This window comes from Phascolarctos cinereus, unplaced genomic scaffold (assembly GCF_003287225.1).
Source record: "Phascolarctos cinereus isolate Bilbo 61053 unplaced genomic scaffold, phaCin_HiC Scaffold_4;HRSCAF=312, whole genome shotgun sequence".
NCBI classification, from domain to species: domain Eukaryota; kingdom Metazoa; phylum Chordata; class Mammalia; order Diprotodontia; family Phascolarctidae; genus Phascolarctos; species Phascolarctos cinereus.
The window spans coordinates 624,188,682-624,207,480 of NW_027555847.1; the positions used below are offsets into that span (position 1 = coordinate 624,188,682).

Consider the following 18,799-nt stretch of genomic DNA (forward strand, 5'->3'; position numbering starts at 1 on the left):
TAACAATATGCTTATCTACTAAAATTAGAATTTATCAAATTCTAAATCTGGGGCCCATTAATTTGCTTTTCAATATTTTTATTTTTATTAATTAATTTAATAATTTATTTGTTTTATTGATTATTAATATTAATTTATTAATGATTAATTCATTTTTATTAATATTTAATATTTTGAAAACTGTATTTCAATACAATTGGTTTCTTTGGTAATCTTATTTACTTTATTTTATGCATTTACAAACATTATTCTGAAAAGCAGTCTATTGGTTTCATTGGTCCATAACACAAAAAACATTAAAGAACTCCTAATTTGTAAGGAAGTGATACAAATTCATAAATATAACACCTATTTCCCCAATGGATAAAATCATCAAAAAGATGTGAAGGACAGTTTTAGAAAGAGAAAATTCAAGTTCTAAATAAATAGTTAAAAAACTGTTCCAATTCTCTATTAATCCACAAAATAAAAATAAATATAACTCTGAAGCATATGACACCTTAAAACCCAAATTTTCTAAGGGAGTTAGAAACCATAAAATCTAAGAAGGGTAGGGGTATCAGGGAAGAGACATTTAATTCCGTTATTGGAGAAATTGGAAATTGATGCCATCTTTTTGGGAAAATAAACAAGTGATTCTACTTTTTTTTTTTATTCTACTTTTTAATGCCTGGATCTCACTGCTAGGACTCTATGTTAAAGATTGCTCTGCTCCAATGACTCATCATGCTGAGGAGATAGCCCTGAGGGCTATCCCAGCAAAGGACAACCTTTGTCAGATTCCAACATGCTAGAAAGGCATGGAATCCTGGCAATAAACTATGTCTGCTGTCCAAAGAACAGCCTCGCGAAGTACAAAAAAAGGCTCATCACCAGCAGGTTGGCTACCAATTGATAAATTCTTTGGCCTCTGCAACCCATAAAACAAACAATGTTAGTGGTCTAAAAAGATCCACCTGTACAAAAACACTTATGGCAGTTTTATTGATAAGAACAGAAAACTACAAATAACTTAGGTGTTCCAAAAGCTGGGGAATGGTAGAAGCAATCATGTTTTATCAATGTAATGGAATAGGACTGCCCCGTAAAAATGATGGCTATGCAGAATGCAAAAAAAATACAATGACTATGTACAAAGTGATGCAAGGCAAAAAATGCACATTGGCCATCACTATTTTTTTTTAAAGCAGGAACTTCTTAAGTACACAGAAAAGTCAGGGCAATGTATTTTTTACATCTTTATCTATCTCTTACTTTCTTTTCTTTTCTTTTTTTTTTTTTTGGCTAGGCAATGGGGTTAAGTGACTTGCCCAGGGTCACACAGCTAGTAAGTGTTATGTGTCTGAGGCCGGATATGAACTCAGGTCCTCCTGAATCCAGGGCCAGTGCTCTATCCACTGCGCCACCTACCTGCCCCTATCTCTTACTTTCAATGAAACATAAATCATCCAGATTATACACTCTTTATTTGGGATTTTATTCCTTACTTAAGGCACATAAAAGATAAAATGACTGAGGAAACAAAGGTTCAAACTTCCAAGCATATCAATTTATTAAGCATTGCACACCAACTGCCTAACAAACTGGGACCAGCCTTACTCAACTTTGACACTGGACCCCAAATACGGGGGAAGACAGATTTTTATGCATAAAAACAATTAATCAATTAGTTAATTAACAATTAAACAAATAAGACCAATTAATTAAAGAAAACAATTAACCAGGATACAAGATTTGGTAATCTGATTTCTAATCGGAAGGAAGATTAGGGGCTTTCTGAGTTGGCAGAAAGAGAGGAAAAGAGGTACAATTCCCTGAAGGTATCCTACTCCCCTGCCCAAGTATCTGTGTTCAATCAAAGGAACATGGAAGCAGTTAAGTGACTGACCAATACGGGGCCAGTTTTCAAATAAGACAAATGGGTTGCATGACATTTATAATTGTGAGAAAACTCCATGCATCAATCTTTGGATCTGACCATGTTTCTGGTCAGCATAACCTAGGTCCTTAGTTAAGGGTCTCTAAGCAACAGGTAGAGGTGGTCCAGCTTCCCAGACACACAGTGTTGAATTCAAACAGTGCAATAAAGTTTTCTCACAATTCCCATAAATGAATAAAGTTTTCTCACAAGACAGAAATTAGACGAGACCCATAACTGAATAGAAAGGGAACTGCACTAGCTCCAGAATTGAGTCACAAGATGGAGTCAGTGCGGTTCACTCAATTCCTGCAGTACAGAGTGCTGAGGTTATTAAGTTTCTAATAAAAATTATCAGAAAAAAAAAGTTCATGTGAGGGTAAAAAAAATCAATTTCTAAACTCAGCCAATATTCATTAAGAACCTTGGACATAGAAGACTCTGGGCTAGACAGGATACAAAGACAGAGACAATACAGTCTCAACCTATCATTAAAGGTAACAATTAGGGCTTAAATGATAGCTATTTTAGGCTCTTTCACTTTCACTCCTTAGTACCTCTCTCTTCACATGCTTTTGATTATAGCACATGCCTCTTATTAAGGAAATTTCCACAGCTGCTTGTCCTGATATCCTTCAATCCCACAAAGTTTTTTCTTGTAGTCGGGACTTTTTTAAAGGAAAGCCGTACAGTTAAGAGCCCTATAGTAATAACTTGAGCGGCAACTTCTTGTAAAACCACCCAAGGGTGAAGAATCACATGCAGAATGCAGTCAGTGCTGAGCCTTAAGCCTACATCTGCTTACCACGTGTGTTGGTAGCCATGTCAGCCACTTTCTGAAAGGCATCCAAGAAGGCAGCAGCTGCTACTACTGTCGTCCTGAAAGGCAAGCAGATAACAAAAGCATGAGGAATGTCTTATTCCAGCAACTGCAGTAGAGCCAAAAGGCTAAAGCCTTCACAGTCCAACCGGAGTGAATTTCTGCAAGAAAGCATTGAAATGGCCTTGTTGCAGCACCAACGATGGATGGATGGACAGACAGATGGATGGATGAATGGATGGATGGATGGATCAACAGAGAGATGGACAGAGAAAGAGATGGATAGACAGACACAGACATATACAGAGACAGATTGGATAGATAGATAGATAGACAATTAGATGAACAAAGACTGGAAGAGAGAAAGACAAAAGTCATACAGAATGACAGATGCATCAGACAGGTCAATAGATGGAAAGACAGAGAGATGGACAGAGAGAGATATAGAGACATGGAGAGATATGGATAGAGAGATAGAATGCATGGAGACAGAGAGAGAAGGATAAGTAGAGGGAAAGACAGACATACAGAGAAAGAGACTGGATAGATTAGATAGATAGATACAAGCCTTTTTAAGGTTTGCAAAGCACCTAACATATACATACACATATGGTCTCATATGCAATACAACAACCCTGTGTGGTAAGGAACACTGGTATTATTATCTCCATTTCACAGAAGACGCTTAGGCTCAAGAAGGTTCCTATCTTACCCATTACAGCACTCCTTTTAAATGGGATTATTTTTGTGATGGCAAAAAACAAAAAAACTGGATACTAAAAGTATACCCGTGAATTGAGGAATAGCTGAATCAATCATGACATATCAATCAATCATTAAACATGCATTAAGGGTCAACCACGTGCCAGGCACTATGTAACGTGCTGGGGATACATAAAGAGGCAAAAGGCAGTCTCTGCCCTCAAGGAACTTACAATCTAATAGCTATATGGGCACAATGAAATACTATTGTGCTGTAAGAAGTGAAGAAAAAGATAGTTTTTAAAGAGTAATAGAAAGATTTGTATGCAGTGATTCAGAACAAAGTAAGTAGAACCAGAAAAAATGTATAATACTAATATTATAAAAGTGAACAATTTTGAAGACATATAAAATGAGGAAGAATGAAAGAAACAGAACCAGAAAAACAATTTATACAACACTGTAAAGACAAACAATTTTGAAAGCTGTAAGAATTTTAATCAATGCAATGACGATCCATGATTCCAGTGGACTGATTGTGAAGTACCCTATCTAACCTCCTAGAAGTGACACTCAGGGTGAAGAAGAAGATATACATTTTTAAAACACAGCCCATGAAGGAATTGGTTTAGCTTAACTATATATATCTGTACAAAGGAGAAAAGTTTCTGTTTATTAAAAAATAAAATTTAATTCATAAAAATGAGATTATATTAACACCAGACTCAATACTAGCAGACTATCTTGTTAATATGAGCCAATAAACAATTATACTTGGGACCCAATCTCACCAAAGCATTCAGTTACTAAAATACAAAATTCAGGATTAAGATGGAAAAGATAGCACGCTTCAAGAGGCAGCAAACTTCCCCACATTGGAGGTCTATAAGCAAAAGCAAGACAGACTCCTGGTGGGGGTGTCATAGTGGACTAGATGACCACTGAGTTCCCAACCAACTCTGAAATTCCATGATTTTGTGGTTAGAAATGTTAAAACAAGTCTCTCTCAAAAGATCCCTGTTTCTAAGACATAAACAAGAGAGAGACAGAGAAACAGACACAGAGATACACACAGAGACATAGAGAGGTGGAAGACAGAGAAAGAGAAGAAGAGGGAGGAGACAGGGCGGGAGAGAGAGAGACAGAGACAAAGACAAAGAATGGAGGGACAGAGAACAGAGATAGAGAGGAACAGGGTAGAGACAGACTGAAAGAGAATGAGAAACAAAGAGAGAGAGACAGACACGGGACAGAGAGAGACAAAGAAAACCACAAACATACAATTACAGAATGCTAGAGCTTGGGGAGACCCTCAGAGATCACATGGTCCAACCTCCTTGTTTTATGGAGAAAGAAACCCAGACCCCGACTTGAAGTGGTTTGCCCAGGTCAAACAGCTAGTCAAGTGGAGGGCCAGATATCAGCCCCAGGTGTCTGATTCTGAGCCCAGAAGTACTTTTATGGCAGGAATTTTTAACCTGGGATCTGTGAACTTGTTTTTTTTTTAACATGCATTTTAATAACTTTATTGCTATAGAGTTGATTTCCTTTGTACTTCCACATATTTTTGTTTAATTCTGAGGAGTTCCTAGGTTTCACCAGACTGCCCAAGGGCTCACCAAAAAGGCTAAGAATCTCTGCTTTACAGAGAATGTAGTCATTGTAGCTGGGAATGAAAACTGGAACAGGAAATAATCTATCACTCAATGAGCATGTGTTAAAGGAGTTGCACCGGAAAAAATTTTTTTTTAAACATTAAATCTTCCAGGGGGCCAGGAAATGAAATCTAGGATACTATTTTTCAACACAGGGCAATAATTACAGCATCACCAAATACATGACAAAGGATAAGATAGCAAGAGAGAAAAAAAAATTAAATTTAACTTGAGAAAAAGGAGAGATTACTAGTCTAGATTAGTAGCAGTACCTTTTAATCAAAGATTTTGAAACACTTCTTAAAATAAGCATCTTGACAGTAATCAAAAGGGCTTTGCACAGGATGTCTAGTGCTCTAAATACTATGCCAAGTTTGTTTTCTAAAATGGAAGTCAGAATTCACAGTGGGAGCAGAAGTTCAGTTTCTGATCAATCAACAGGCATTTATTAAGCACCTAGTGCATTCCAGGCACTGCGCTAAGTTCTGGGGACACAAAGAAAAATCAAAACCAGCTTCTGACCTCAAAGACCTTACAATCTAATTGGGGAAAGAATATGTACATAAGTAGATACATAAAGAGTAGACAGAAGATAACCCTAGAGGGAAAGGCATTAGCAATTTGGGGCTGGGGTGGGTCACTAAAAAAGGCCTCCCGAAGAAGGTGGCATATGAGCTGAGTCTTGAGGGAAGCCAGAGAGTCTAAGAGGGCGTGGCAGGGAGGGAGAGCATTCTAGGGATAGGGGAAAGCCAATGCCAAAGCACAAAGTTGGGAGATGTGGTCATATGTGAGGATGGGTAGGCAGGCAAGCAAAGCAGTATGGCTGAACCATGGAGTGTATGGAGGGGAGAAAGGTGTTAGAATGGAAAGCCAGGTTGTGAGGAGTTTATATTTAATTCTAGAGGAAAGGAGGACCACTGGAATCTACTCAAAGGGGGAAAAGAGTGGCATGGTCATATCTATACTTTGGGGAAATTACTTTGACAGCAGAGCAGAGGATGGACTGAAATGGGGTGAGACTTGAGACAGGAATGCCAATAAAGAGACAACGGCAATAGTCTAAGGGAGAGATGATGAAAGTATGAACCATGCTGGTGACTGTGTGAGTGAAGAGAAGGGGGACGTATGTGGAGCTAGTAACAAACTGTATGACCAAGACTGAGGATCTGAAGAACGAAATTCAAAGAATAGGAGGAGTTATAGAAGGTAAGAAATAACCTATAAAGATGATGGAAATAAGCAACATGGCCGGTAGATCCCAGAAAAAGCACTGCCCTACGTAAGAATGGCAGAGTCTCTAACTGCATGGCAAGCAGTCCCAAAAGAAAGTTAAGGAAGAGCTGTATTAGAAGCATGCTTCAAAACCGAGTCCTTATATTTCAAATCTGGACAAGAAGCTTCCTCAAGGATCAGGAAAAGTTTCATGCTGAAGCAAGACAAAGTGAGGTATTAGAAAATAAATATCACACAACACAAAAATACAATCACCCAAAACACTTTTATTTTTTTTTTAAAAGGAGAAACTCTTCAAATGCAAACAATTTAGTTAACAAAAACTGTGGATATTAGAAAGCTCGTTCAAATCCATGTTATTTTTTCTAGCACAACGGCTCAATTTATTTTTATTTAAGTCTTTGCCCATCATTTAAATTTAATCATAGTTTTACAAGTGGCATGGGTGATATTGCTGGGGTTGCTGTTGGTTCCTTGTTTTCAAAGAGGTCCAATGACATCATAGGGTGACATCTTGCATTTAAGTGCGGCACAGTTGCTCAGAGTCACCAGTTTCACTATCTCTTCGAGTGTCATGGAAATCCAGTGGCAGGACAAAGGTCAAGACAACTGGCGATGGCCCAGGATGCAGCAGATGACCTTGGCACCTTTGATATCTAACCAAGCTACACACAAGCAAGGGATCCACGACACCTGCTTCAGCCACCCACGAGGCCTTTGGAACAAACTGCTTTCATCTGCCCATTCTGACAAGGGAAGTCTTCATGTGCTTGGGACTCACTGACCCCTAACTCACTGACCGGTTTGAGACCTGTCCGTTACCCTCAACCTGGTTTAGCCCATCTGCCAAGATGGCTTTATCAGGGTGTGGCCACTGTGCTTGCTACACCTTCTTGAAGGCACAGGTGAGAGCTGGGTCACAGGTGGACACCAAAGGTGGATGAGAAGCCCTGAAAAAGGCTCAGCAAGCCCTCCCACCAAAGCCAGTCCTTCCTGCATACTCCAAAACCCTATGGGCAATATACTGGCACTGAAAATACCCAGAAAATTTAGGAGACTAGTCATTCTGAAGGACTGAGAACTTTTAAATGTTTTAGGAGACAAAAAACTCTCTAGTTTCAGGCCTAGCAGCACAAGGCCTAGACTCAAAGCCAAGAACCTATTTTCAAGTCTCAAGCCTGCCACTAAATATCCATGTAACCTTGGGCACTTAGGAAGTCAGTTTCCCCATTTACAAAACAAGGTGGATGATATCCAAGTCTCCCACCCCCACCCCCAGCACTAAAAATTCTGGGTAAAGACAAAATAGTATACTAGTATAATTGAAGAATGAAGCAAAAGCCAGTCATTGTACTTGAAAAATATGGCCTTGACATGAGCCTCGGTTTGCCTATCTGTAAAAAAAAAGGTAATGGTACTTATATTACCTATCTCTTGGGTTGTGGTGAAGATGATTTGTTAATCTTCAAATGCTATGGAGAAAAGTTTTTTTAATTAAGTTTTTTAAAATGCTATTGAAATATGCATTATGGGATGCCATATATGCACAGAATTGTGGGAGTCAAAGCAGGCATTTAGCCCCTGAGCTTGAGAAAGGAGGTATGTTGTTCCAAACCTACCTACATTTGCTTGTTGGGAGCAGGAGGGGAGATGATTTAATACTAAGAACTGTAAGTTTCACAGCTTTCTGTTGTCCAAGCACTGATCTAGCTTAGTTCAGAGAGGCCAATCACCGCAAAACTGATCAGTGACAACTACAACCCTCAAAACTTTCTGAGTAAGCCATGGAGGAGTTGTGGTCTATCCTGCACCTACAAAGGGAGAATCCACATGGATGGAATCACAGGTCTTTGGAAGACTGAAGAAAATTTTACCTTTTCTTAAGCTATTTTTCTCTTGTAAACTTGAGCCTCAGCTTCCTCCTAGGTTCAAAACCTGGCCCTATCATTTACATTCATGTGACTATGGGTAAGTCACTAAATCTCTCTAAGCAAAATGTCCAGAGAGGGTACGTACTAGATAATCTCTACCATCTCTTAATCTAAGAACCTATAAATCCCTACCCTGGGAGATGGGGAAGAGATGTGAACTGTGGCCCAACCTGAACCCAGAGAGGCCACTGGAGCCAGCAACAGGATGTGAGACAGGCGTCCTTTGCTTACTGGCTCCAGGGTGTGTGTCTGTCATCTGAGCTCTGCCAAGGTAAGGAGGAAAGAGATATCATCTAGAGAGTCCAGGTTTCAAAAGGAGTAATACTTGGAGCAGTATGGGGACTTGAAACTAACTGAGGGCCTGGGCCCCTTGGGGCCTCCAAAAAGGAAGGGAGAGCCAAATGCCATCTAGGGCAAGAGAGTGTAACAAAACTTCACTTAAAAGGCAGAAAGTCATTGCATCTGGCTATCAATTTGATTCAGGCAATCTAACCAGAAAAAGCAGGAAAAATAAATCAGCAAAATTCACCAACACATCAAAAAAGTCTAGCATCACATGCAGGGTTCCACATCCATGGTCCCTCACCTCTACAAAGAAGGGCCAAGGCTTTTGTAATCTCATACCCTTCTCCCTATCTTCCAAACATCTAAAATAGGACTACGTACTATTTTAAGGCAACAGAAAAAAGGGGGAAATGCTGTCCTCTCCTAAAAGCAAAAAAGGAGTGTCAGAAAGCCTAGGATCAGAAAGGTGGCGGGGCAGGAAACCAGGAAGGGGAAATTTATGAAGCCAAGGCCTGGAGATCACTGGTGGAAGAAAAGGAGGAGGTCCTGGGATGTAACAGACCCACAGCACCACAGGAGTGATTGAATTTCACTCTATTAGATTAGGAATTATTCATGTCCTTCCTTGTATCCTACCCTCATTCTTTTGCTAACATAAAAAGTCAGCTCAAAAAGTATTTAATGAGCAGCTACCAATGTTCCCTTTTGCACTGCTGTATGGGATGGAGAAGAAGAAATGATCTCTGACCCCTAGAAGCTTAAACTTGTCAGGAAGACAAAATGTGTCTTGTTTCTCGTAGGTACAAAAAAAAATTAAATCAAGTTTCTCTTTGTGTTATAGGTTACACTGTGTTAATAAAAGCTCACTGGAATTCGAGGTAGTCAGAAAAGGTATCAGGGAAGAGGCTGGGATTTGAACTGGGCTTCAAAAGAGGCAGTGTGGAAGGAACACTGGATTTGAAGTAAGGGGCTCTGGATTTGGGGAGCAGTTAAGTGGCTCAGTGGATACAGCACTGGGCTTGGAATCAGGAAGACTCATCTTCATGAGTTCACATCTGGCTTCTGACACTTATAAGCTGTGTGACCCTGGGCCAGTCACTGAACCCTGTTTGCCTCAGTTTCCTCATCTGTAAAATGAGCTGGAGAAGGAAATGGCAAACTAGACTAATATCTCTGCCAACAAACCAAAAAAAGGGGGGGAGGGTTACAGAGAGTCAGACAGAACGGAACAACAACAAAGATCTAGATTTAAATCCTAGCTCAGCCACTTATGGTTGTGCGATCCTGGGCAAGTCACTGGACCTCTGTGGGCTTCAATCTCCTTATCTGTCGATGCAGAGGTGTGGACTATGAGCCACTGACCCTAAATATGAAACTGAGATGGAAGAAGAGGAAAAATGGAGAGGTAGGTCAATCAGGAGCAGTAAGAGAGCATGCAGCATGATGGAACAGAAATACCATTAGGCTGGGAAGTGGGAAAACCTGGGCTCACAGGATAGCTCGCTGCTCTTCAGCTACGTGACGTTGGGTAAGTCATCTCCCTTTTCTGAAACTCAGTTTCTTGACCTGCTCTCTGGCCCTCTTCATGCCATGCCTCTCCCCATCTCTCCTGCCCTGAAGCCTTATGCTCCCAATTAAAGAGAATTCTCCCTAAGAAAAAAGAAAAAGGCAGACTCACTGTGCTGCTTCTGCTCCCTGTCCCCTAGCTCTGGGAAGTGCCATCGAGTCAATCCTAACATTCCTGGAAAGGACAAAAACTACCCTACGATTCCACCATTCCTATGACTTCCCAACCAAAACACCCCTCCTTTGGCCACCACTTTTCTTTATATGTTGTCCTTCCCTATTAGAATGGAAGCTTCTTGAAGACAAGGACTATATTGTTTTCTGTATTTCTGTTCCAAGGGCCTAGCGAAGTGGTGGCACGCAGTAACTACTTGATGAATGCTCTTTCATGCATCTATGTATGAAATGGGATTGTAGAGCTAAATCTTGAAAGCTCTAGGCTTCTCTGACATGATTTATGTTGAGGAACAATGATATACAATGTCCTACATCAGCATTTCTCAAACCTATATTTGGCCTCAGAACACCTTTGGGTTTCAAATATATTGACAAAACTCACAAATGTTGGACCAAGGACATGGATTACCACCACCGTAAAGGGTTCATGAAGGAGGAAAGAAGACTTCAGAAGATTTTGAAGCAGAAAATAAGACTGTTTTCATATAAAAATATACAATATGCATAATTTCATTTCAGAGGGAAAAATATCACTAGTACTGAAATTTTCTTACCTCACATACTCTACATACCGACCAAAAGGACCTATTTGCTGCTGCCCATAAATGACATTCCATTTCCTGTCTTCATGTCTTTGTATAAGTTGTGCCCCAAATCTGGGAATGTACCCTCCCTCCTCATCTCTGCCTTCCGGAAGCCCAAACTCTCTTCAAGCCATGAGGCCTTGCCTGATCTCCCCAGTTGTTAGTACTCTCTCTCTACAACCCTACCCTCAAGTACACCACCCATATTTTGTATATATTTATCTGTGTGTCTGTTTTTCAGACTTCCAACCCAATAAACTACTTGAGGGTGGGAACCACTTCTTTTCTGTCTTTTTATATCCCCAGTGCCTAGCAAAGTGCCTGGCCCGGCACACAGTAGGCCCTTACTTAAAGCTTAATGAATCAAATCCCTAGTCATATCACAAAGACCCCCCACATTCCACAGAATCCCACGTGGGAAGTGTTCAGCTAGATTACATAGGGCCAATGAAGAATAACGACAAAGGTATAAAGATACAGATATAGATATAGACATAGATTGATAGATAGGGGGCACAGGTTGAGTTGAAGATGAAGGGGTCATATCTAGAGAATAAAATTAAGGGGTGAGAGAGAATTACACTGGGAGAAGGAGAAAGAAAGAGGTAGAATGGAGTAAATTATCTCACAAAAAAAAACAGAAAAGAAAAGGCTTTCACAGTGCAGGGGAAACAGGGAAAGGTGAGAGGGAATGAGTGAATCTTATTCTCATAGGATTTGGCTTAAGGAGGGAATAGCATATACACACTCAATCGGGTATGGAAATCTGTCTTACCCTACAGGAAAATAGTGGAAGAAGGGGACAAGAGAGCAGGGGAATGATAGAGAGGAGGGCAGATTAGGAAAGGGGGTAATCAGAAGCAAACACTTCTGAGGAGGGACAAGGTCAAAAGAAAGAATAGAATAAATGAGGTGGGACAGGATTAAGGGAAATAGAGTTCGTTTTTCACAACATGACTACTATGGAAGTGTTTTGCATAACTGCACATGTATAAACTATATTGAGTTTCTTGCCTTTTCAATGAGGGTGGGTGGGGAGGGGGGAAGGGAGAAAATTTGGAACCCAAAATTTTAAAAACACGTGTTTAAAAAAATGTTTTCCCATGCAACTGGGAAATAAGAAATACAGGAAATGGGGTATAAAAATCTATCCTGCCCTACAGGAAAATAGAAGGGGAAGGGGATAAGAGAAGATGAGGAGAGATAAAAGGGAGGGCAGACTAGGGGAAGGGATATTCAGAATGCATGCCATCTTGGGGTGGAGGGAGGGGCGAGTGGGGGTGAAAATTTGGAACTTAAAATCTTGTGGAAGTGAATGTTGAAAACTAAAAATAAATAAATTTTAAAATAAAAATAAAAAAAAAGAAAAAGGAAAAAAAAATTTTTTTTAAATAAATAAAGGACAAGACGATCCCTGAGGCCTCCTCTGGCTCTGACTCTTAGAATAGAAAAAGGTGAGATAATTTGAAGACCATGGGCAGAAGAGAGGAGGGCACTTTTCCCCATTATATCCAAAAGGACACTCAGCTCATCCATTCTTGACAAGGGGAAAGTGAGCATACTTGAATGACTTGGCTACAATTTCCAGTTATGATAAGGAAAATACTCTATAAACAACAAAATATCTATGAATGTAAAAAAAAAAAAGAAGAATGACAAAGGGCCTTGACTACTAGACTGAGGCCTCTGGATTCAGGAAATGACTACAGGTTATAATCAGAGAAATTATGAAAATGGCATTTAGGAATATTAACATAATAGCAAGGGTACAAAATTGATTAGAAGGATCATAGAGCCAGAGCTGGAAGGGAATGCAAAGGTCATCCAGTCCAAGCCATGCATTTTACATTTGAGGAAACTGAGGCATAGATGGATTAAATTACTTTCCTAGGGTCACATAGTAACCATTAGAAAGGGGCTCTGGATTTCGATCCAGTGGAGAAACACTGATAGCAGGACAATCAAATAGAAAACCACTGGAGTCATTCAGGAATGGCGGGCTAAACACATCTGGCCTAGAAATGATGGTACCAGCAAAAGAGAAATAAATGCAAGAGGCAATGAATGAAGAATCAGTTAAGAAGAAAATAATCTATACTAGTGGTTTGCAAACTTTTTTTTTTTGCCTATGACATAGTACTGTTTTATTGAATTTGGAGCAGCCTTTGGAAGAGTCGGGAGACTTGTATTTGTGTATGCAAGGCCAAGTCTACCACAATTCAAGACATGCTTCAAAGAACTCATTGCAGAGACTTTGCTAACCACTGATCTAAACTTGGGGGACTAGAAGGACATTAATGGCATTTAAATTACCAAGCAACTTAACCCCTTCCTATCTTTCCAATCTTCTTACAGATTCCTCCTCCCTCCGCACCCTATATTGCAGTCATACTGACCTACAAATATCGGTGCTCCATCTCTGGTCTCCCTGTCTTTGCAATGGCTATCCCTCCAGGTCTAGAGTGCTCCATTTCCCCATCTCTGACTCAGAAAATCACTGGCTTCCTTTAAGACTGCTCCAACACCACCTTCTCTCAGTCCCCCAGGCTGCTAGGGCCTGAGCCTCTAAGACAATTCTCCATCTACCCTGCATTTGTCTCGAATATTCCTATTTATGCACAAATTGTCTTCTCCATTAGAATGTAAGCTCCTTGAGGGCAGGGCCTATGTTTCTGCTTTTCTTTGCATCCCTAACACTGCACCTAGCATACCATATACACTCAGTAAATGCTGGCTGTTAATGATGTTGAAGATACTCTAACAGAAACAGAGTTAAAGAAAGGACGAGTAGGGTTTTAGGAGAAGGTATGGTATTGTAAAAAAGAGATGCTGAGTTCAGTTTCAGAATTTCCAGGCCCATGTGTCCTGAATAGGACTAAAGAGAGATTTGGCAACTAGAAAACAGAACCCTTACTGTCAGGGATTCCCAAGCGTGCAGTCTGAAGTGGTAATCTCTAAACCAAACTATAATGACTTATCTAAATATTTTCTAAATTCCATGATCAGAGCTAATTATCTATGGTTCATGGGGCAGTGATAGAGAAAAGGATGGAGCTGAAGGCAGAGGAAAAGAACACAGAGAGGAGGAAGAAAAGGAAGGAAGGAAGGAAGAAAGGAAGGAAGGAAGGAAGGAAGGAAGGAAGGAAGGAAGGAAGGAAGGAAGGAAGGAAGGAAGGGAGGGAGGGAGGGAGGGAGGGAGGAAGGGAGGGAGGGAGGGAGGGAGGAAGGGAGGGAGGGAGGGAGGGGGAGAGAGAGAGGGAGGGAGGGGGAGAGAGAGAGGGAGGGAGGGGGAGAGAGGAGGGGGAGGGAGGGAGAGAGAGAGAAAGAAAGAAAGAAAGAAAGAAAGAAAGAAAGAAAGAAAGAAAGAAAGAAAGAAAGAAAGAAAGAAAGAAAGAAAGAAAGAAAGGGAGGGAAAAAGAGGGAGGGAAGGAAAGAAGGAAAAAAGGAAGCAGGGAAGGAAAGAAGGAGGGAGAAAGGAAGAAAGGAGGGAGGGAAAAAGGAAGGGGGAGATAAATAAATACACACATACACATGTTTTTAACATTTATTTATTTAGGTTTACAGGTTTTAAGCAATAAAGAACTTTGATAATAAGCATCATGGATGACCAGCAGTTGGTAATCAGTTGTCTAGAGGCCTCCCAGACTTGGGGCAGATGGCAGGCTCATTCCATTTAACTGTAAGGGAACAATGAGTCTCTTCATCCCCTGTCCTTCACTCACCCTGACTTGCTGAGCTAGGAGTGCTCACTGATCACTCTCTCTGGTAAACCTGCCACCACAGAAGCTTGTTATTCATCAAAACATTTAACTAGCAGGCTCACCAAGAAACCATATTTCTAAACTCAAAGTAGTCAATAAAATCAACAAATAGAGTAAATGAAAATTACAGAAATAAGTATTTTAAAAGTCATGTTTTAAATGCTTTATTTAAATGATGAAAGATTTTAAATAAGCATTTCTATTTCACACCAAATGGGATAATAAAGGTTAACTGAATATATTTATATAAATATTTTATATTAAGACACTAAAAAGCTTGCCATAAAGTAATAATAATAACAGTTACATTTATATAGCACTTTCCAGTTGGCAAAGTGCTTTACAATACAAGGTCTCATTTGAGTCTCAGGACAAATCTGTGAATTAGATGCTATTATTATCCCTATTTACAGATAAGGCAACTGAGGCTCAGAGAATTTAACTGATTTGCTGATAAGTGTCTAAAGTAGTATTCTAAGCTAGGTCTTTCTTATCTTCAAGTCCAACTACTATCCACTTACCCTTTAATTCTCCATTGTATCTCTAATAGTTCTTTATACTTTTCATAATTACATTATGAACTTTCATATGAACTTCATAATGACTCTATAAAGTCAACACAGCAAGAATTCAACATATGATGGAGAAACTAAGTGACATTTTATAAGTTTAATGGGTAAGACAATGATTAAAACACCAGTCTCTTCATTCTTAGGGTCCAATGCCTGTTCACTAAACCAGACTCCTAGGTTGATATATGACACTTTAATATACTAAACCTTAATAATACATTAATTTATGAAATAGTTCCATCATGTTCTATATACTTGTACACACAACATTTAAATTACTTTTCTAATGATGCCCTAAATGTGTCCAATCAATACAATGAAAACAACAGTTCTGGGACAGCCTAGAAGAAAAAGAATATACTTCCACTTACCGAAGTTGGGACTGTAGCTTTCCTGCTTTGTTTATAAAATCTTCCCAAACTGGATAGCTCCCCTAAAACAAAACAAAGTCATCACACATTAATTTTTAACTAGACATAAGATTTTAATTTTATTTTATTAATTTTATTATTATTTTATTAATTTTAATTAGACATAAGATTCAGAAAGCATGTCATCCTTAAGCTTCTGGGAAGGAAAAGAACATATTGTCTTAACTATTCAATATCTCAATGTAATAGAATGTCATCTAAGATCGTAAACTCCACCATGAGAGTCAGGCTTCCATATTTTTATTTATAAAATGAGTGGCTTGAATGAGATGAGCACTAACGTCCTTTCTAGTCTTGGTCTCATGACCCTACAATTCTAGATGGGCATTACAACACACACACACACTCTCTCTCTCATCTCTCTCTCTCTCACACACATTCTGGCTGAACACAGTATCTCAGACACAGATTTGCAGAGGGGTTTTTTTTCTGTCTGTTTTTCCCGTTCCAGATCACTTCAGATCTACAACTGCTGATCATCTGCAAACAGAGTCTCCTGGCGACCTAAGAGGCTAAATGACTTTGTCAGGGTCACGCCCAGCCCATATGTGTCAGAGGCCAGCTTTCTATCTACTAAATCATATTGCCTCTCTTACAATAATAAATACTTAATAATTAACACAGGTTTAACGGAAAGTCTGGGCAGCTAGGTGGTGCAGTGGATAGAGTGCCAGGACTGGAGTCAAGAAGACCTGAGTTCAAATCTAGCTTCAGACACTTATTAGCTGTGTGACTCTGAGCAAGTCACTTCACCCTATTTGCCTCTGTTTCCTCATCTATAAAATGAGCTGGAGAAGGAAATGGCAAACCATTCCAGTATCTTTGCCAAGAAAACCCCAAATGGGATCACGGAGAGTCAGATATGACTGAAATGACCGAACAACAACAAAAACTGAAAGTCTGGAATGTTTTAAGTGCTCAAAAGTTAAATGGATTAGCGTGACTTATTTAATGTAGATTTAAATGTGAGGGCTTACAAGTTTCATCCCCCCCCCCCCATCTCACCATGACACAAACTGGAATCATAATCCAACCTCATTTTACAGACAGGAAAATGAGGCCTATGGGAAAGTTAAACGACTCCTCCAAAAACCAGACAGATGGAAGCCTCAGAAGCAGAATTTGAACTCAGGTCATTTGATTTCTCTTTCCACCGTACCGTCTTGCCTCCACATCTTACAAACACACACAGGCTCCTCATTTCGTCCAACTTAGGGACAGAAGGAGTAAAACAGAGCCTTGCCTATTACTCATTTACAGACCACACTCGTAGAGTTTAACTTTGGGGTCAAAATTCAGAGGACACAGTTTTTTTTAAGCATAGACTTGTCTGTTTTTATCCTTAATTAACAATTCAACATTTACAAGGCACCTCTGATGCGCAGGGCACCGTGTTAAGATGCTTGAAATTCAGAAGCAAAAAAAAAAAAGAGACAGACTTTACCACCCTCAAAAGGCTTAGATTCTACCAGGATGTCCTTCATCATGAAGAATAAGAGAGAACGTATGCAAGGGAAGAGGAGCCCCTATCTCGGTAAGGGAGATGGTCAGCACTGTTGAGAGCAAGACTTCCTGCAGATGAGGAAAAACTCAAGGGAAAGGAAGACCAAATTACTACAAGGAGGATCCAGAAAGATGCAGGCCACCTCACACAGGTAAAGCAGAAGGAAGACAAGCAAAGACCATCATTCACATCAGAATCTTGAATATAACACCGACAAACTCATGAAAGTACTAGGATAAGTCAGGCCACATGCATTTATTAAGCACCTACTGTGTACCAGGCCTTGGGCTAAGCACTGGGGACCTTGGTCTGATAAATGATAAAAGCAGAAGAGAAGGAAGAAGGGAGGGAAGCAAATGGAAGGAAAGAGACAGGGAGGGAAGAAGGAAGGAAGGAAGGGAGAGAGAGAAGGAGGGGAAAAAGGAAGGAAGGAAATGAGCCTTTATTAAGTGCTTACTGTATGCTAGGCCCTGTACTAAGCACTTCACAAATATAATTTCATTTGATCCTCACAACAACCCTGGGAGGTAGCTGCTATTATTATCCCCATTTTGCAGATGATGAAACTGAGGCAAACAAAGGTTAAGTGATCTGCCTAGGGTACACTGTCAGTGTCAGAGGCTTTCAGAACTCCATTTTCTTAAAGAATACAAACTCAAAGTTAATTAAAATTCTTCTATAAAATATTGTAAATTAGTGTGGAAAGCTACTGTAAAAGGATTAAATGATCTACCTGGAGACAATTATTATAACCCAGACGTTTCTCCAGCCCAGCCCCACACCAGGACCCATCCAGCAAAGCCATCCTGAGAAGGGCTTCCCTGTAAGCAGACTGGGGCTAAAGCAAAGACAGCAGTCAGAGGTTGGGTGCACCTCACCAAACCATCTGTCCATCACCCCTGAGGGCGACAGACGTTGATACTGAATGCTCCAAAATGAAATGAACGTGTACAAAGACATCAAACTTCCTCAAGACAATTCCATCAGCTGTCTCCCGGAGTGTCATCAGCTTCAGTGAAGTGGAAGACAAAGGAGAGCCCACTCTCCGGTGTTGAGAGGGGAGGGCACACCTTCTCCCCACTCCACACCCACTCAGTCAGAAGAATGCTGCCAAAAATCCACATGGGGGGAGATTCAGGATATCTGACAGTTGATCAAAGAATATCACACCCACCCTCTTGGGTTTTGGCACTATATAATTTACCGGATTATAAAAACACAATTGCTTAAGTAAGAATACAAGAATTTCCTTTTGGGGGAGAAGGAAGAAAGGTTTCTACTCCAACCAAAAGTGATTTACTACAAAAACTCCATCAAGGTAGAAGTGTGGGGGTGGAAGGCGGCAAGCAGAAAGGGGAAGATAAAAGGATGAGTGGGAGGGCAGATCATTTTTTTATTTTTTTCACTGTAAAGAGATTTCAGGGAAAGTCAAAGAAGGAACACGTACCTAAGTGACAATATGGATCTTGGAAGACATTTGTCAAGGTGAAAAAGATTAAGTTAGGAACGTAGCCGGAAGCTTATAACGTGTCTCCAATCTACCTTTCCAGCCTTATGAGACGTTAGGCCCTTGGAGCATTTGATGGTCCAGCTAAGCTGGCTTTTCCTATTGGTCCTCACACATGACATTCCATCTCTGATCTCCCTGCTTTTGCAGAAG

General features: G+C 40.1%; 1 protein-coding gene across 7 annotated transcripts in view; it reads right to left on the reverse strand.

The window, feature by feature from the left end:
* The window catches only part of MTSS1 (MTSS I-BAR domain containing 1), a 231,729-nt gene that overhangs the window by 183,962 nt on the left and 28,968 nt on the right, over positions 1-18,799 (reverse strand). For all 7 annotated transcript variants that reach the window (XM_020964995.2, XM_020964991.2, XM_078153726.1 and 4 more), the window contains 2 exons: positions 15,576-15,637; positions 2,724-2,797 (listed from right to left, as the gene is read on the reverse strand). In XM_020964995.2, coding sequence (XP_020820654.1) covers positions 2,724-2,797; positions 15,576-15,637 — 136 coding nt within the window. The remainder of the gene's footprint in view (positions 1-2,723; positions 2,798-15,575; positions 15,638-18,799) is intronic.